Here is a 20,663-nt window from a genome sequence, read left to right on the forward strand (position 1 = left end):
GCCGGGGCTGGCCGGGAGCCGGCGGCTCTGCGGGCGACCCCAGCGCCTCCCTGGAGGCCCCTGTCCCCCCGGGACCACCACACCCCGGCGGGGCCGGGCCGGGCCGGGCAGGGCCGGGCAGGGCAGGGCAGGGCAGGGCAGGGCAGCGCCTCGCCGGGCCTCGCCGCCAGGGGCGCGGGCTACCCTCGCACGGCGCCCGCCGCCGCCCCGCGCCCAGCTGACAGCCGCCCTGACAGCCGCGCCGGGCCGCGCTGCGCCGCCATTTAACCCTCCCCCCGCCGGCGGAGGTGGGCGAGCGAGGGAGGGAGCAGCGCTCGCCTGTCCGGGGGCAGTCCCGGCGGCGTTTCCTCCGCGGCAAGGATCCCGTTCAGCCGCGTCCCGCCGGCGTCGCCGGTGCGGCGGCCGCTCCGCCCGCGCGGGGCAGCGGCGAGGAGGTGAGCGCGGGCAGGGCGGAGGGGAGCCGAGTGCCCGCGGCCCGGCCGCAGCTTCCCCGGGCGGCGGGGCGGGGATCCCGGGCCTGGCTGAGGCGCCGTCCGGCCGCGGGTGACGGGGGGCTGGAGCCTCCGGGCTCGGGCGGGCCGTGGGGCGTGCGGCGGCACGGGGCGCCGCCGGGGACAGCCCGTGGGTCGCTGAGAGGGGTGCCGGCGGGACCGCGGCGGGGCGGCCGTGAGGCTCGGTACCGGGGTGCTTGCAGGCGCTGCGTGGGGTCAGGTCCCGGCTGTGGATCTGTCCTCCGCGGTCCCCGTGAGGCAGGGACCGTCCCGCCTGGCAGCCCGGGTGCTGTGCGCTCCGAAGTGCCGGCAGCACTGGCACCTAGAGTAGTTGTAGTGGGTTTGTCGCCCCGAGTCTGCGGTAAGTAGCGTTAATTTTAGAGTGCTTCCAGTACGTTTGGTGATTTCTACTTTGTACGAGTCGCTAGACGAGATGAAACCATGTGGGTTTAAGGCAAAACCAGTATAAAGCACAGGAGACAGCTTCCCGGTTCTCTTTTCAGTCCTGATACTTTGTGATATTTCAGACCTGCTTCTCAAATGTATTTCTAATTATTTCAGCTGTGCGGTGTATATTCCCCATCCTGTGGTCTTTAAGATAACCACACTAACAGGGGAATTCCAGAAACAGTGAACAACATACATATTTAAACAAAATATCTAAAGGGGAAAGGAAAGAATGGATGACTGCATTCCAACCCTTATGCCATAAGGGAATGATCTAATATATGTAATTCTTTGCATTCATTATTTATTCTTGCTTGGACACCTTCCCAAATCTCCTATGCTTAATAAACTTATTTTCACTGTACATTTTCCAAAGTAAATCTCACCCTTATATGCAGTCTACTGTAGTCCTTAGGTTTCAAGGACAGATGTTGCTGGCCAGCTAGCTCTTGAATTGCTGAACTGATATCAAAAGGAGCTGAGAAATCCCAGAATTTTGTGAGACCTGACCCCAAATGTGGATGAAAATAGGCTTTACTGGGAAATTATTGGGTTTCCTCTTGCACACAGAGGATCTGGTGCTGTCAGTTTCAGCCTAGTGAATTTAGATGCATAATTTTAATAAAGCCATTATCTGATAACAATGTAAAATTGTCTGATGTGTAAATAAGAATGAAGGATGCCTTTGAGGATGTCAGCTCTAAGCCCCCTGCTGTGGCAGGCATCACATACAGACTTTTATTGCTAAACTCGGTATCTTCCTGGAAGTGGCATATTTTTGGCCCTGACCACTCTGAGTGGTCAGCAGTGATTAGATTTCGATAAAATGTGATGCACACCTGAGGTGCTCCCTTCAATGTGAAAGGGGGAGGATTATAGGGGAAGCTCTGAAATTCCCAGCAGGTGGTAACACTTCAATAGCTGCCTAATCCCATTGCAATAAGCGAACGCTGGTTGAAAATAATTAATCTCTTTCCTGCCACACAGATAAATTATCTTAAATTTGCGGAAACATTACAGATGCACATTTCTTTTTGCTGTTCGTGCTGCTTGGCATCCCTCAAGTGAAATGTAAGGAGGGTTTAGGGACTTTCATGCTTTTCCATCTCTAGCCTATTTTACTGTCAGCCTCATGCATAGCCAGAATTGTGCAAATTCAGGTTGCAAATGTGACTGTAAAATGTTTACTAATGGACAGCTATTAAGAAAACTTGTTTTCAGCTGGGATTTTTTTTTTTCTTCCTTTACATTCCAGCAACATTTTGCTTGCTTTAAATTTCAATAAATAACTAATTTTTTTGACAGCATCACTCCAGACCAGGGCTGGTTACTGGGGTAGGTGCAGCTGCTTGCGCAGGAGGTAGGCTGGATCCCAGAGGATCAGTCCTCAACCTGACCCCTGCACTTACTCCTTCCCTGAGCCTTTTTCTTGCCTTGCCATTATACGTGCCACAAGTCATGTTGGGGAGTTCTGTGCTGTGGCTGGTCCCCTGGAGCTGTAGGGTCTGGGGGTCAAGGAGGGAGCAAGCCTGTGCTTGGAGGAGAGTTGAGCAAGGACAGGCCTTTTCCTGATTCCTGAAGGAGAATGGAGCTAGGGCAAGGGAGGGCTTGGCCCTTGCCAGGGATTTGCAAAGAGGAGGATGACTGAGGGTACTGGTGGCTTGGGCAAAATATGAGATCCATCAGTGGCATTTGCCTGTTAATGAGGCTCCAGAGCACAGAGCTTTCAAGTGCTGTGAGTTTGTGTTCTCATTAAACTCGCTGCTTGTCATGGAGTAGCTGATTCATTCCTGATGGCCATTTCTTAACTGCAGGTCTCATTTGCCTCTCATCTCCCTTACGAGGGGGGAGTCGCTGCTCAATGCTATACTGTTGCAGCTGATGAAGCTGGTAACTGGTTAGCTGTGCTAAATCAGCAGGTGACAGCGCTCGGAAGGGTGGCTGGTTTGAGAAATGCCGTGTCTGCTCTGTGGCCTTGGATGCTGCTGCAAAAAGTGCTGGGAGTCATAAATCCCGTTGGCTTGTGCTTTGTTGTTGCTTCGGTGGGTGGTTTGTTTTGTTTGTAAAACCAAAATACTTTGATTTTACTGACGTAGAGAAGTAGTGACATTATTTAAATAGATTAATATGTGTGACTCCGGTAGTATCTATAACCTATTCTTTTACTTCATTTGCAAAAAATACTGTAAATGAAATTGTCATGTTTGGTTCTTGCACAGTTCCTGACACTGTGGTGCCTGTAAAGCCTCGCAGTTCATGATGGATTTGTTCGTACAAGGTAGTGAGGTACTGTTTCCAGAAGAGAGCTACAACACAGGAAAACTAAGTGGTGTGACCAAGACTACACAGGAAAATCTGTTGCAGAGCAGGGACTTGGAAGTTTTCCTGTGTCATTTGCTTTATACACAAGCCTCTTGGTCTTCATTTCCAAGGCGTTTTAAAGCTTATCCCCTCCTCATCTGTCATTTCTAATTCCCTTTGGAGAGGAAGCTTTCCACTTCCAATCAGCCCATTACACCGTCTCTTGGAAGAAGAAAGCATCTTTTTATGTTGCTGTGCTTCTGCTGCGTCTCACACAATAAAGCCTCAGTTCGTGCTTGTCCACAAGAGCAATAAATTAAAAAAGCCAATTATTCAAAGTCTGATAGCCTTCTCTGGTCAATCATTTTTCACTTCGCTAAGTTAATGAACTTGAGGCAGAAGATTTGAATAGAGCAGAAGCCATTTAAGCTGTACTGTCTGCCTTGGAAAGCAAAATTTTATGTATGGAAAGTAGGAGAATAATAGAGCAGAGGGCAGGAGGCAAAGATGTGGGGAGTTCTGAAGACCTAAGAATGAGAAGAAATCTAGAAAGAAGTTGGCTTAGGGAGGACTAAGAGGAGAGGAGAGAAGTCTGAACCAAGCTTAGAAGTCAGTGTAAGGCCTGTCCAAAGCTGGGGCCAGGTGAAAAGAGGGGAAATTGAAGGAGGGAAGAGGAACAAACTTGCAGGAAAGGAGGGGTGAAGGGGTGTGCGTAGAAATATTAAGCCAGAAATGGGGCAGCGATTCTTGCGTTCAAAACTGCTATTAGAATTGAACTAGCAAAGGTGCAAAAGCTCAGGGAGGCTTTGTGGAGGCACTTTAATCAGAGCTTTGTTCAAAGACAGGGCTGTGTTGCAGCTACTGAAGCAGCTGTATATGAGGTGGGAGGGCTCCCTCTGCAATGCAGGGATGGCAGAGGCTTGGAGGGTGAAGTGGCCCCGGGCTAGGCTTCCAGAGGTACCTGATCTCACTAATTGGAAGTTAGTTTTGGTACTGGTTCAAATACTCCAGTTCTAGCCTGGGTGTTGCCTGCAGTGCTCACCGAAGTCTTTTTCCCAAGCAAGCCAAGGTAACACAGAGGGAAGGAGGTTTTGGTCTGACAAATGATCGACGTTACCAAAACACCCAAGGGCCCTGGCGCTGGGCTCTGTCTGCAGGCTTGGTTAGAAAGAGTCTCTGTCCTGAAAAGCCTGTATTATAAATACAGAGCGGGAGAAATGGGGTGGGAAAGAGGGGAGCAGATTAATGCTGCAGTCTGCTGACATGGTATGTCTGGCGACGGCAGGAATCGGAACAGGAGTCGGGTCTCCTGTGCCTCCCGCCGGCGCCCTGTCTCGTGAACCATGCTGTTTTTCCCTTGGTCGAGCTGATGTGCAGATTAAGATGTACGTCAACTATCTCAAGAGTACTCTCCCACACAGGCTTTTTTCTTTCTCTCGAGGATTTATTCTCCCATCCGTAGCTTCGTTTCCTCTCTGCAATGTGTCACTCATTAGACTGAGATTAGGATTATTTGAATTTCACCTGTCAGTGTCTGACGCTCTGAAAGAAGTATTTGTAAAAATCATTTGAAAAATACACAGCTGGGAAGGTTGAAATGGAAAGGACCCATTAAATCATCCAGCACAATCATGATTGTGGCCCACAGAGCATTTTTCCCCTCTTTATTTCAGGGCAGTGTACAGCAATGCTGCATAACTTGTGCTGTTTTCCTTGAGCAGTTATGCTAGAGGGCAAGGCATCTATCACAATTATTGTCTTTTTAAATGAATCTGCTTTTATTTCCTTCGACCACTTCGATTCTTTGCTTTGACTAACTGATAAGGGATTGGTAGCAACACAGGACAGGAGCGCTGTGCCCGTTGCCTTTACCCTGGGAGGCAGGCTGGTTTGCCGCCGCCCTCTGCTAGCAGCCCGCCCTGTCTTGAGGCATAAGATTTGTCTTCCTGTAATTTGTGGCATATCAAGTGAAATTCTGGGTGGTGGCGGTATCACTGTCCCTATCTAATGCTTTTTGGAGCCTTGTCAAGTTCCTGGACTGGATGATGATTATTCCCTTCGGATACATACAGCTATTATTGTAATGGGCTTCTACTGAGCAAAGCCATGCTGTTAGTCTTTTCTTAGAAATTATTCTCTCCAGCCACTTGGAACAGAGAACAGTTTAAAAAGCTTTCAAATGACATGTCTGCTGTCTCTTAGTTCTACAAGTCTAGCAAAGTTATTGTTGAAATATTTCATTTGTGATTCCTAAAGACAGCTTTGCCGTACCTGGTTCCTACACTTTGCCTTTATGCTGTGCAGTTTTGTTCGCTTCTAACTCCTGCCTGCTCCAGTGCCAGTTTTTTCTCATAAAATTAGGTTGTAAACTTAATGGAACAAGAACTTTCTTGCATGTTTGCGTGACAATGAGCAAAGTAGGACTGACTTGCTGCTGCTCCTGTGTAATACAAAAGAGCAATTCTTGTATTTTGAGAATGGTTCCCCTGAGGTAGATCTTCTCTTCTTAGATTCTCCCCTATTTCTGCTTCTGAAGCAAACTATTGGTTTTGCTGCTACCATTGTGCTTCCAACCTGTTTTATATGGTTGTTCCGAGACCCATAAAAACTAGTTTAAAGCACATGGACATAAAATCATGAAATTTGTCAAAAAGAGCGCTTTTTTTTTCTTCCTTTTTTTTTTTTTCCTTTACTAAGGCTGCAGAGAATAAAAACTTTAAAAATGATGGAGGAAAAAGTGGTAGTTAGCACCTTCTCCATCCAATCAGTCTGAATGACATAGAAGGTAGTTACAGATAACTAAATATATTGCTGAATAATAGGACAGTTTGAGGACCAAAATGGTAGTTTTCTAAGTCTCTCACATGCTTGAAAGCAGTTGACAGTGATAGGAATTCTGTAGCAGCAATAAATCTCCAATATCTATATGTGCCGAAGGCAGAGTTACATTTTGTATAAAATACTTGCTATTTTGCTATCAGGAGTCTTCATCTTAAAATAAGACATGCACAGCAGCAGTTACTGCAGTGCAAAGGAAAATTGTTGTGCTCTGTCTTTGTTATTCTGCTTTGTTATTCTGGCCCAGGAGCCAACATTTCTGGAGGGAAAATTTATTGTACAGTGAATTGTAGTCGTGCTTATTCAAATTCATTGATACAGTAACTATTAAGTAAATGGAAGGTAAGTGTCGTTTAATAGCCTGGGTTTTTTGCTTATTGGTGGGATGCCTTTCTTCTTGTATTTTACAAAGCAAAGTCAATACAGCTGTAATTTGTAAACTTTCAGGTGGTGTTGGAAAATAGTGCCTGCACTTCGGAGCTGAAGAAGGACATGAGGAGTACAAGGACCTGGGATCTCACTGGTCAGAATGAAACAGATGTTGAAAGATTTTTCAAATCTGTTGTTAGTAGTGCTCTGTGACTATGGTGAGTATTACAGCTACCAAGGGAAAACTGTGAGATGAGTATTCACAAAGTGGGTTTGGATGGTACTGTTTCCAGGTGTTGGCTGAAATCAGATTTCACAGAAGCCACTGCTGATATGCACAGAATATAGTCTAGATTATTTGAACTGTGTAAACTTGCCCTTTAGATCAGAGTGGCAGGAACCTTTCCTGCTCTGAATTTGCTCAGAGAAATAAACAAGGTAAATGAACAGATTTCCGTGGGCGCTGTTGAGGAACTGGCTGTGTTAGAAGCAGGAACTGGAACTTTGCTCTCTTGTAAGACTCATATTTCGTAATCTTTAATGAACATCATGGAAGACAGACCTTGTAGGTATCCATACCAGGTTGGGTGGAACTGTGCCACACACCTACCCATTTCTCTCCATTAACTGTAAAATGAACCTGTGATGGTCTGCTGAGATGTAAGCATCTACAGTGCAGGCAACCTCCTATTACTGAGTGAGTCCCCATCTGATGGAACTAAGCTGCCATTTAAAGAACTTTTGAGAACAACAGAGGTTTCTTTCCTCTGACTGTGTAAGAAGTAAAGGGATGGTATTTGTACTCATTCAATTTTAGTAATGTAAAATTAGGCAGCTAGTCAAGAGGCAATCAGTTTCATTTGAGTAGTCCATACATAAGTCAGCATATCTTGAATGCAGCTCTAACCCATTTGCAGTGTGAGATGTATGGAATGAAAAATCACCTCCTTCTCACCATCATCTGCCAAGGAGGGAGATCAGACATCTTAAGTTCAAGTTAGATAACTAAAATATCTGCAAGCTGAGGGACATCATATTCATGGTGTCTTGTCTTTCCAAGAATGCTCTAAGTAGGAAGTAAATTTGCAAAAGGGATTAATTCCTTATTGCACGGTGAATGAGAAAATCTGAAAATGGGACTCAATTCCTAAATAATAGATATATTTTTGAAAATCACATTCCTAATTTAAAAAAAGGCATTGTTCTGACAGCCATGGTACATTGTCAAACCATGCCGAAGGATTAAGCCGTGCACTGCTGAAATGTCTGTAGCATTAAAAAATAAAGGAAAAAGGATTGTTTAGTCCCCACTTATGGAATGAACTGTGGTAGCAGGTAGTTCACACACCAAAAGGCTGAAGAGGTCTTACATAGGAGAGAAATGGACCAAAAAATCTGTGCAGTTCTCCTTGTAGAAGTGAGAAAAATCTGATTATAGGTAATGACTCAATACTTATCATGCTGCTCATGCCTCTGTGCTTGCTGCCTTTACTCTCTGGAACAAGGGATCACTAGAAGGTTAAAGAAGCTAGAATTGCCATATTTTAGGTGAGCTAAGTTCCAGTAAAGGTGGAAGCATTTGTCTGGCTTTCAGTACTTTTTCTTCTTTTAATAAGACAAAGTTAACTAGCCAGGCTGAAAACACTGCATTGAGTGGGGAACACTGTGAGGTTAAGTATTAAATTCACATAACCCAAGAAGTGACGTGAATGACTGCAATGTCTACTGGTGAGCCAGTCCTGTAAGCATTCACGACTATTTGACTCAGAGGAAAAAGCTATTATTCCTGAACTTTATAGAGCGTGGCACAGTAAGTAATTACAAAGTGCAGTTAAAGAGCTAAATCTCTGCTGCAGATTTTAGGTGCATCATCTTTTGCCTTATTTCCAGTTAAAGAGTAGTCCATAGTTCAGAAAATTACTTCCAAACAGTTCTGCATATACACGTGTTTGAGTATCGCATGCGTGCAGTTTTTAGGTAACTATTTCACTCATACACTTTTCTGTTTTAGACCAAGACTATTTTTTAAATGATCCAGTATGTGCTGGAAAATTACTGTAATGCTAAAAAAACCTCTAACACACAACAAAACGGGATTCTCATTTCTGATCAGTTTTTCTGGTGTGTTTGTTCTTAGCTCTGTACTATTAGTGGCTGACAAGCCAACAGCACAACCCAAGTTGGCTTAAACACAATTAAAAATAAATAAATATCATAGTAGCATGCTCCAGTAATTCTTCTTGCTCTTCAGTGAGAAAAAAAGATTTTCCTTTTGATCTTTCTAAGCGTGAGTTCTTGCAGAGACTCCTCTGGCAGGTTGTTGGCACCACAGCCAGGCTCCATTCAATGGCAAACCATTGTAATGACAACCAAAAATATACAAATGCGTTGAAAGCTACCCCTGACTGGCTGTCCAAACAACTGGGACCGAGTTTTGGCATGTGGCACAGTCATGCACTCAGAGGGGGCTGGAAGGCATCTGAAGGAGCTTGTGGTGAAAGCCGGCTACTTCTGACTAGTGCCTTTTGGAGCATCATGAAAAACTGCTATATGGGCTGTCCAGGAGTGCCAGGTTATTGCGTTATTAACCAAAGATGAGGGAAAAGATGCTGTGAGCTGGGGTGCACCAGCCAGAGCTCTGCAGTGCTGCAACAGCATCCTCACTTTCCTCACTTCCCAAGTGATCTTCATGAAGGTTGATGGGAGCTGGCTTCTCTTCAGTCCTCCTGCACACATACACGGTAGTGTTACTTCAAACCTGAGATATTCCATATAAAAAAAATAATGTAAGAGAGTTGAGACAGTTGTAAAAGAAAGCAAGGGGAGTGGAGAAATAGATACAAGCAGTGATACTTTTCGTTGCTATCCCTTGAATATTTTTGCTGTAAACTTAAAGCTTGAATTTGAAATTTTTCATTAGGGTTTTTTTGCCATGGTCTGCTTTCTTTTTCTCCCTATAATATTTTGGCTAAGTTGAATCCAGATGATTCCTTTGTAGAAAAATAGATTATTTTACCCATGTTCAAAGAAACAAAGCCCCAGCAACTTGCAGCCATTTCACTGGGAAACACAGCTGTGAGAACTTCATGCTTGTTACAGTGCTCACAGTGGCCTTTCTGCTGTCCTTATGAAGATTCACCCAGACTTGGTCCAGATGTAAGTCCTTGCAGATGAGTTAGTGATGAAGTTATCTGAAGGACTGAGCATGCCCACCTCCTGCTGCCTTCTCTTGCCAGCCCCATGCAATACTGCCTGCTGCAGGCCAGGGCAGCAGAGTTCTCCCATATTTGTAGTATTGGGCACTAGAGTTGCTTATCCTGTGATCTCTGCTGTCATGCTAGCAGTGAGCAAGAAAATTTGCTGGAATTGAGGAACCGCGGAAGTTAGAAGAGCTATAAGACAAGGAGACAAAGGCAGGAGTCTAGAGAACTGTGGTAATGGTAGTGGAGTTACGGTAGTACCCAAGAGATAGTGACAGTAGGTGATGGTAGGAGCAGGACTGGAAAATATGGACAGGCACAGATGACAGAACCAAAACACGAAGAGCAAGGCAGATGTGTTGCTGGGCTATTCATAGAGTGCCATTTTCCACAGGCATTTAGGGTCTGTTTCCTTCTTTCTGAGTGTCTGAGTTGAGATCAGGTTTGCTGGGGTGCCATGTGCTCACTACAACTGGAACCAAGTGGGATCCTGGTTTGGATGCTTCTGAAGGACCATTGTATTTGAAATCAGGTCCTAGCTTTCTCAGGGCATTCACAGTTACTTGGCAGTTTTCACCTTTGTGCCTGTGCCTTGGTTCCTAACACACAAAACAAGAATAGTGACATCCTCTCATCTTTCGGGGATATTGGAAGGATAAACTCATTTAGGTTTCTAATGCACAAATATACTATGGTAAGTGCACAATAAAAGAGTCTGTGAGGGAAATGAATAATTCTGCGTTATCAGAATGGGGTTTGGATGGTGAGCAGTCAGTGATACATGGGACTACCCATGGAAGAATAGAACAAAAGAGCCCTCTGGTAACAAGCACCATCCATGTGCCAAAAGCAGCATCATCTTGTGGAAATGCAAATTAAAGACGGAGTAATAGTGCATGTATGCCAGACCATGTGCATGATTTATATGTGTAAGGCTGTGCATGCCACCTTCCTTTGGACTTCATGGATGTGGTTGGAGTTGGTTATTTTAAGGATGTGTTATAGCTGGTGGAGAGTAATGGGTTCTTTTAGTGCACACTGTACCTCACTCAGATGTAAATGTCTGTAGCTGGTCAGATCAATTTCTTCCTGAAAAATTTTCCCTGCTGACAAGAAAGTGAATCCAAGGCGACTAACTCAAATTGAAGCTTAGAGTGGTAGGCGTCTAATATTATGTGAGATGAGTCCTGCTACTCCTGACTGCTGAGTGCTTGCCTTGGCAGTTGCAGTGTTTTTCCAGCAAAGCTGTCTTTGTGGTAATCTTAAGACATGTGTAACAGATTTAACAAGTCAAAGTATTGTTAGTTGATACTGCTTATGAAAGGATTGCTTTAACTGGGGTTTTACACGTCCATAGGACGTTCCATCCAAGATTCAGAAGCCTTTTCCCAGGCAATTAATTAAATAAAGAAGTCACACGGCACATTCTGTATATGGAATGGATATGTGCAGCTCCCATTTTTCAGATAAGCTTTCTGTGTCTGAAATCTCTTTTAAGTTTCAAGCAACACAGGAAAGCTAGCTGAGCTGAGAAGGGAAGTGTGATCTTCCCAATCCATTGCTTTAGATATCATCTCTCCCCACTAGTTATGGCACATCTCAGTATAATTTGGCAACTTGCACAAACACGGTCATGCAAGAAGTGCATGTAGAAAAAAACTGCGCCATTTATAATGAAATGATGTAATTTGGACATGTTGCACCACATCTGAGACAAGAAAAGTGCTGCAGTCACGATCCCTGTTATTTTCAGCTCTCTCACTCAAGTGACTCTGCGATGCAAATGAGCAAAATGAAAGATTCATGAGACAGAGGAAGAGGGAGGCTTCAAAAAGCATCATGCAGACTTCTTTATTTAATTTGGGGGACATTTTTCATGTTTCTGTGTTAAGACACTGCCATCCTTTTTTTTGCTAAGTTATACATAAAGTAAGTGGAACAACAGCTGGCCACTGTGGACTTTTAAGAATCGGTAAGTGAAAGAAGTTGAGAAGTCTGAGAAACTACCCTGATAAGTGAAGTTTTCTGTGACTCTTCTGGGCTGTTCGGAGGTTTGTGGGTTTTTTAACCTTGTTTTTAACCTTCCTGAGCGTGTTACTGCAGTGGACTCTGAGCTGCAGCAAACCATGTCCCTCGACAAAGGCGGTGAACTTTAACTGCTATAGCTAGGGCCTTCTTTCATGGGTGTGTATGTGTGTGTGTGTGTGAATTGATTCGTTTTAAAGTGCTTGAGAAGCACTTCTAAAATATCCACGTTATAAATCTTTGTTTTCTTCCATAAAGTAGATAAACAATCAGTTGTCTCTTTGGTTCTCCTTTCAGTTCTCGGCGAAGTGCAGTATCTCCTGTTGGAGCGTCCAGGTCATGTAGCCTTCAGCAGTGACACAGTGTCTGTGGAATATCAGTACTCTAGTGGTGGTAATGTGACAGCAGAGCATTTGTCCATCCTATTGCTGGATGCCAGCACCAACAAGATAATTGCAAGAAAAGAGCTTCCAGCAAATCAGTCCCAGGGGAAGGTGGAATTTGAGTGTTTCCATTTCAAGAGTGCTGGGGACTTCTTGTTCAGAATGGTTTCTCCCAGTGATAACAGCAGTGCTGCCCAGTGGAGCAGAAGCAGGATGTCCACCCTCCATGTGGAATGGCCTGTATTTCACATTGATTTGAACAAGAGCTCAGAGGTGCTTGGGAGCTCCCTTCAGGTTGGACTTTTTACAAATGAGCAGCTGTGTGCCATGAACGAGACAGTGGTTTCACTCGATGTGATATTCACCAGCACCCTTTATGAATTCGGAAGAGTAAGCTCTGATGAGACTCTGGGCATTAGAACTAGCAAAAAAATCCCACTCTCTAGGTCCCAATGGATAGAGTTTGATTGCCCACCTGTTAGTCAAGAAATATACATTGCTGTGTTACTGAAATCATTAGAAACACGTTCCATCATTGCCTCCATAGGACCTATAGATCTCCTCCACAAATTTGGGTACAGACTGGTTGTGGCACCAGAAGCAACATGCAAAACTTTGGTTCAGGTCTTCGTAGTGTCTCCACCATGCACTTCTATCAGTGGAAAAATTGTCGTCTATAAAGAGGCTCTCAAGCATCCTACTCAGAGAACAACCTGGCTCTATGAAAACACTCTTCACCCAGGAGACAACAGCACAGAATTTAACTGCACTTTATTTGATGTGGGGAAGAACAAATACTGCTTTGACCTCTTTAATTTCTCAAACCGAAGCCTTTTCCCAACAAGAGTTAAGGAGTGCATGATGATCCAAAGGAATATGGGTTTGTACTGATGTTTGTCCTCTTTTAGCCAAAATCAGCACTCTTCCCAGCCAACATGGGTGATGATAAATAGGTTTAATTGTGGTGTCACCTGTTGGATAGCTACTTTTTGGGACTCTTTCAACCAGACAAGTGGTGTAAATGTCTTATGCAGTGGGAATGAGATAGACTGTTACGTAGAGGCATACACAAGGACATTTGGTACCAGATGTTACTGAAGTAGCTTAAAACTGCACTAAGTTAACACTAAGTACCAACCCAAACCATTTGGGGCATTCTGAATGATGTCTCTCTCTAGTCCAGGCAAAACTGAAACTTGACCCTCTCAGTGGATCACACCCACTGGAGACACTAAAGGTAGGATTAATCTTACCTACATCAAAATGTCTAAAAGCCAAGGGTCCAGCACTGAGTAGTTATCTAGCTTTTTAGTCAAGAGGGACAGGGTGATTCATAGGTGTAGAAGATACACGGGCTGAAACCTTACCTGTGTGTGTCGTTTTCTCTAGCCCATTTGCTGTAGGAGTTTAGAGTACTGCCTGTTAGGCACACAACTTTTGGTGAGATGAATCAGTATTTGGCCACAGTGAAAGACACTGTTGTGTCACTTGGACAGGTTGCAGGCTTTTCAAGCAGCCTTTCAGCACATGTGTCTGCAGACCAGGGTACATTTTCTGACCCATCAGGCCACTAGGCAGATCATGGGTCACATTTGTATAGCTAAACTTTTCCTCCCGAGAAAGATTAGAATCATACAAACTGCCAACTAGGAGCAGTCTGTGGTTCATATAGTCCTTTGGGCCATGACCACGCATGGCCTGGGAGAGGGCTGCTTGGCAGAAGCTAGAACCATGTCCAGGAATGTTAATGTGATCATATAATCACAAGACAGAGCTTGAGCCCGTTCCTCAGGCCTGTTTAAGGAACCATCTATACATTCTATTTCTATCTATGCATCTTATGCAGCTGTAGCTTCAGAGGTGGCAGTCCGTGCTTTGGCAGAATCTATAAATCGCAGTCGCATGGCAGAGGAAGCAGATGAGCCAAATGTCCTTCTCATCCTTTGTTTGTGGATAGCAACCACGGTGACGGAGGGGCTGTGTGTGCACGAGGGAATTGGGTTGGGTTAGGTTGTGTTGCCTACACCCTGGAACAGAAGAGTAAATGTTCTCATGTAAAGCAGGCTTGTATCCATAGGTAATGTATTTGTCTTTCCCATCTTCACACTTCAAAGAGTTCAGGTTGAAAGGTTTGAGATGTACACCATTTTATACACCTCCCCACCCTGGTCTCCCTGAAAAGCAAATGCAAAAAAACCCCCAGTCGTTGCATTTCACGGGCAGGTATCTGAGTGGGATCAGCAGGAGACTGGGAGTGTAGGACATGCTCCATAGCACACAGTCCAGGCACAGCCGATCTTAATTAGGTTCTTAGTATCGTATGCTCTTACATAAATTCTTAAACTGCTAGCTGTTTAATTAACGCTTTGTACTAAAAATGACCTCTCTTTTCACCACATGCCAAACTCTGTATGTAGTTCTTCTCTTCATCTTAACTTCCCATCTGCGTTATCTGTTGGCACTCTCTCTCTTCCTTTGGCATAAGAAAGTCTGTCTAAAACTGAAAGCATATTTTCTTAGTGGAGATAATTCTCAAGGAAAAAGGAAGAGAATTCTAATTCTTTCTCTGTGCTTGGGTGGTATGTTACACTGATGTGATCTAGATAATTACCCCCGCAGATGAATACCTAGGGTATGACATAGGTACGTTTCTGTGCCCAGTATTTAACTGTTTTAATTGATGAGATCCACCTTAAGTGATGACTCCCTGCAATCTGCTTTGTTTTCTTGGGTTCCCCAATAGCACGATCCTTACAACTACAGTCAAAAGAATCAGGCTATGTCTGTGAAGAACAGAGATAAGTCAACATCTGCCAAGTTAAAAGTGTCACATCTACAAAGCCGATGAAAGCGAAACCACGTTGCATAGCCGTAAATAAAATGTCAACCTGAAATTAATTAGGTGCAGCACATCTGACTGTGCCTGTATCTGTGAGACTTCAAAGCCTGTAGGCAGTGTTTGAAAGGAGCGTGGTGTTCTGGGAGGGGTGCATTTGCCTGAAGCCACAACAGGCAGAGTGAACCTGTGCTGCCTGCGGTGGCTATCTGCCTCCTGGCTGATTGCAGAAGCTCTCTCCTGAGCCTTCACCCTGCAGCACGGCACTGAGAGATGGTATGCGCAGACCCAGGCCCCGATAGCTGCGTAACACTTGCGGCTGCTGCACAACAGGCACTGCTCCTCAAGTCACTTTCTGCTTTGGACTTCTTGAACTCACTCGGTTTAAGGCAAGGAGAGGTGATAAATCCTCTGGTCTGGGCTCCTAGACAACATGGGCCATCACTTTTCATCCAGTTGCCCTGGCACTGAGCCCTGCAGCTAGGCTTTACATTTGACTGCCACTTATCCTCCAGAGAGTTGCCCAGTCTTTTGATGAAGACAGGAGAAAACAGAGACCTTTCTGGTAATTTCTCTCAATACCATGCTCTGATTTTATTTTATTTTTCTAAAAAAAGGGAAACTCTGTGTTTCATAACTAAAGCTCATTTAGCTTCAGTCTGTGGTGACTAGCTCTTACTCTGCTGCTCTCTGCTAGATGAGACAGCTGTTTCCTATCCACTGTCTTCCCCCTGCAAAGGCGTTTGCACATCCAGATCATCTCAGTACTTCCAGGTTATCTCTGTGTTCTTTTTAATAAACTGAAAAAGATTGAGTCTTTAATTGGAAGGCATTTTGTTTGGGATTTGATTACTTTTCTGACTCTTTGGCTCCATTTCCGTTATTTTAAGCATTTCTTTTTATTTGACAACAGGGGTGCCAGCTTTGGGTGCTGTGTTCAGAAGTCCTCCTCACTGATGCTGCTTGAGCAGAACCACTGTCCTTACCCATACCTCTGCTTTCATTCCATCAATTGCATTAGTTGATTTTGCTACAACTTTTACCCTGTAAACCCCTGTTGCGCTGTTTTTGCGTATGACCTTTTAGTATGTAGTCTACCATCCTGCAGGTACAATTTGTATTCCTTCTTCCTACATTTTGTAATTTGCTGATTAATGATCTACTTTGCTTCGGTTGCCGTAACATGCAAGTACCCTACATTAGAATCAGAATAGTTAGGGTTAGGAAGGACCTTGAGATCATCTAGTTCCAACCCCCCTGCCATGGGCAGGGACATTGCTCCATACAACTGCACTATCTACTTATGTCATCACAGCAGTGACATATTCTCAGTAATGGTTTTATCTTTGTTTTCATGTCAACTAGGCAGGCACTGTACAGCACTGAGCCTTATATTAATCCCTTTGGAACCTATCCAGGTACATTTACACTCGATGGTGGTTTTCTGTTGACAATTGCGTATCAAATCTGTCACTCAGCCAGTTCTTACTTCATTTAACATGTGCTCTGTTATTACGAAGCAGAGACATCGTCTTATAAAAAGGTCAAAGCACCTAATCATTATCTTCATCCAAACCACAGAGGGTGAGAAAAAAGATTATTTTGCCACACCCATTATCCATGGATCAGGCATCAGTTATATTCCTGACCCTTTGGCAAGCCTGCTCCTTACTCCTTATTGCAACCTGGTTTAGTACAGCCTGTGAAACAGGAATCTGACTTGCGTCTGGAATAGGAAAATGTTCACAGTGGCCCCAAGTGGGCCAGGGCAGCAGCTTCAGAACGAGTGTTGCAAAAATGCTTGTGCTATGTAAGACTGTGAATAGATCTATTAAAGGTGGGCTGTGAGCCAGCACTTGTGCAGCTTTTTGTAGACTTCCAACTGGAGAACCTGTGAAAAAATAACAGCGAGATGCAAGTCACTTCATTTGTCTCAGTGGAGTGTTGGCTGTTTCACACAGGTGACTTAGGGAGGGTCATGCAGCTAACTTTTTCTCTGTGTCTGACTGTCTTATTTGAATGTCTGAGGTAGGAAGCTCATCTTACCCAGCAACAGATGCATTGCAGGCTCATTCTTTTCAATGCTTTATCCTGTGCTTTGCTCATGTGCATTTTAAGTGTCCCCAGCAGTGAAACTTCTGCACTCCTTAGAAGGATGTTCCATGTCCTAGCCTGTATCCCAGTTGAAACATATGGGATGAGACTGATAAAATTAATCAGTAATGCTACCGCATAGAAACAGGCGTATTTTCTTCATATTTCTGGTGTTAATTAACTTAATTTTACAGCTCTTTGTTATACTCCAGAGACCGTTTTCAACTTTGGTGTGAAGTCTTTCACAGTTGCCAGCAGCAGAGATGAATTTTGTTCATCCGACTTTTGCTGACTGTCAAAAAAAAAGCCCTATTGGGAGCTCAGCAGGGCATAAGAAGTACAGTTGTTGCCTGCAGAAGGAAAGAGGAAGGTAGGGGAAGACCTTCTGAAGGGAAGAGTGGTCAGTAAGGGAGGAGAGGAGTAAGTGGAGTATCTAGAGGTCAGGCAGGGACACACAACTTCCATCAAATACTTGCTCCCTGAATAAGACTCACTGAATCAGACCCGCCTATCTGTAGGAAAATCTGGGAAACAATTAGCTGTATTGCCTGAATCTGCACCTGGCTTGCATTTATTTTGGAACAGACAGATGCAGGGGACGTGCATATGCCAGGGCTGGTTTGTACCCCACCTCCTGTGTTACTGAATACTTCTCCACATCCCCAGCATTTTAAGAATAAATTGGATGTTACAGACCCGGGATAGCTCTTGGCTTCTGAAAAAAAAAGTTTAGGCTGTGCCTCCACAATTCTTAAAGACACCTGTTTGTGGGGAAAAGACTGCAATATGCACAGGCAGAGTCTAGGTTTTCTTCCTTTAAAGAGATACTCATGCTTTCATTGTCCAAATTAGTAACCTGTTGGAGCATGCCGCCATTTCAGTGCACCCAGGCTTCATTTCCATGGAAACAGAGAAACACGGAATGGGTGAGAAGGGTGTTTTCCCAGGTCTCATCCAAACAGCAGTACAATGTGTGTACACCCATGCTCAGGACCTAAAAGCTGATCTCAGCTTCCACAAATACTCTGCAATGCCCCAGGCTAGTGCAGCTCTTCACATGAGCCTGTAAATCATCAGTGGGTTTGTCCCATATTACTGGTCTTGTTGAAGGGTTTAGGACTATTATGTGTGTCAGGCTGGAAGGATGATGCTGAGCATCTCTCGCTGACTGCACTGTTGGATAGCACTGCATGCTCAAAGTCTTATGAACACAAAAATTTGCGGGGAGATAGTTATACAGAGCAGCAATTAACACACTTAATTGCATTTATCTTTCATGTTGGCAGATCTGCCAACTACCAGCTATGTCAAACTAACTCATCAGTTCGAGGTCTTCATGTCGATAATTGATTCCTCAATTCAATGTGAAAAAATTCACACTTCTTAGAGCTGGTTTGCAGTGCACACCTTCTGGTTTCCCCCTGGCACTTTGGATCTGTTTGTCTTAAATGGAAATTAATCATTTCATTTCCTTGGGGGAGAATAAAGTATGCTTCATTTTCTTTTACATTCTGGTAATTGCAGAAGGTTGCAGAGCAAGTCACAAGAGTCTGGTCTTTCATGGGAGCTGGAGCATTTCCTGCTCTCTGCTGGTTAAGGCCCGTACTCTTAGCCTCAAAGCTATGGATGCCAAGTATTTATGCTAAGGAGCTCTTTTGCCCTCAGCTGAAGGCAAAGTCAGTCAAAAGTGCCCTGGAGCAATGGGCACATCATAGATTTGACATCAAGATTGTAAAATTACTCATCCTGAATGTTCTTGTACGTTGAAGCCCACAGGCATCAATGCGGAGGCCTCCATCAATGGGGCGCCCTCCACTATCGCCAGTATTAGCACTGGAGGCAACTAGAATCTTTCTGGGTCTGGCTTTATATCTGTCTGTAATTAACGGAAGTTTAAATGAGCAGGGAATGTGGAGAGAGAGAAATTATGAGAGGGACTCACCAAGCTGCTCACATAAAGTAGTCTATGAGGAGGTAGGTGCTTCTCCACCTAGCCTTCCTCCATCTACCAGTGATTAGGGACGCTGCAGGAATCTTTCATGATACTGGTATGAAGAAGAGTGTCATGAGATCCCCCGTACTGTGATACCATGAAGTCTTTTTCAGGAGGGATCAGCTAGCCACTGACTGACTAATGATGATGGTAATTTTGTCTTGCTGCCCTCACTAATATCTCTGCTCACTAGCTGATGTGATTTTGCAACTGTCCAGAGTTTGTATCTTTGTGGGACTCCTTACTCCAACAAACTTTCTCAGTTCCCTCCTCCTTGGCACCCTCTGACTCCCTTTCCTCCTGACACCACACACCATCCAGTCTTCATAGAATCATAGAATGATTTGGGTTGGAAAGGACCTTAAGATCATCCAGTTCCAACCCTTCTGCCATGGGCAGGGATGCCTCACACTAGACCAGATTGCTGCTTAAAGCCCCGTCCAACCTGGTGTTGAAAACTGCAGGGATGGGACATGCACAACTTCCCCGTGGCAGCCTGTTCCATTGGCTCACCACCCTCGCAGTGAAGAATTTCTTCCTTATATCTGACCTGATTCTCCCCTGTTTGAGAGTCTTAAAGACTTTCAAGTTAGAGAGACTTAACCAGAGTTGTGCTCCATTACACTTTCCTGGGAACTGGGGTGGCTGAAAACTGGAGGATTGAGAACTCAGCCTGCCTTTGGGCTCCTCTCCCCTGTTGTAGCAGCTCACCAGCTCCAGAGACAGAAGGGTGAAGGCCGAGAGGTGCTCACAGAACGCAAAGTGAAAGACAGACTGAGATCATAGATATCACAATGCTGTGGTAAAGTCAGTGGCAAATAGGCAGGACTGTCGCTTGGCGTTGTGTGGGCTTAAAACTGCAGCACCACCGGGGTGTCTCACTGTGCCCATCTCTACTCTGCATTAGGCAAGGCACATGCACTGGAACATGCATGCAGACAGATGTGTGTGAGTATGTGCCTATACACGCTTTACAGCCTTGGCTGACAGCACAAGGGTAAGCACAAAACCTCTGGGCGCTATGCTGCAGTGCAGGTGAGTACCTGCATGCAGGAGAGCAGCCCCGCTGATTCTGTTAAGCTCCTTGTGTTGATGTAACTCAGACTGGCATGGTCACAAAAATCTGTAGGACAGGGCCCAAAGCAGGTAACATTTCATGTTTGTTAAAACACAGCCGTATTTATTTTTGTTAGAGACTTTTAATAACTCACTATGAGCAATCCAGCAGCCAATATAACAAGGGTCTACAATGATGCTGGGAAGGGACTCTTCTTTAGGGACTGTAGTGATAGGACAAGGGATAATGGGCTCAAACTTAAACAGGGGAAGTTTAGGTTGGATATAAGGAAGAAGTTCTTTACTGTGAGGGTGGTGAGGCACTGGAATGGGTTGCCCAGGGAAGTTGTGAATGCTCCATCCCTGGCAGTGTTCAAGGCCAGGTTGGACAGAGCCTTGCGTGACATGGTTTAGTGTGAGGTGTCCCTGCCCATGGCAGTGGGGTTGGAACTAGACGATCTTCAGGTCCTTTCCAACCCAAACCATTCTATGATTCTATTCTATGATTCTATGAAATCATAAAGCTATTTCGAACACTGTCTAGTCCTTTAACATAGTAACTTTGTCACTGATCAGGAGCTCAGGGGCATCATAGCAGGAAAGCAACTGTGTCATAAAATTAAAGATCAT

General features: G+C 44.7%; 1 protein-coding gene across 1 annotated transcript in view; it reads left to right on the forward strand.

The window, feature by feature from the left end:
* Positions 1–248: 248 nt before the first annotated feature.
* Positions 249–20,663, forward strand: part of THSD1 (thrombospondin type 1 domain containing 1) — a 30,673-nt gene continuing 10,258 nt past the window's right edge. The window contains exons 1-3 of the mRNA XM_065678314.1: positions 249–434; positions 6,525–6,664; positions 11,969–12,934. Of these exons, the coding sequence (XP_065534386.1) occupies positions 6,607–6,664; positions 11,969–12,934 (1,024 nt within the window). The 5' untranslated portion in view covers positions 249–434; positions 6,525–6,606. The remainder of the gene's footprint in view (positions 435–6,524; positions 6,665–11,968; positions 12,935–20,663) is intronic.

The sequence above is a fragment of the Lathamus discolor genome, chromosome 4 (assembly GCF_037157495.1).
Source record: "Lathamus discolor isolate bLatDis1 chromosome 4, bLatDis1.hap1, whole genome shotgun sequence".
NCBI lineage: Eukaryota > Metazoa > Chordata > Aves > Psittaciformes > Psittacidae > Lathamus > Lathamus discolor.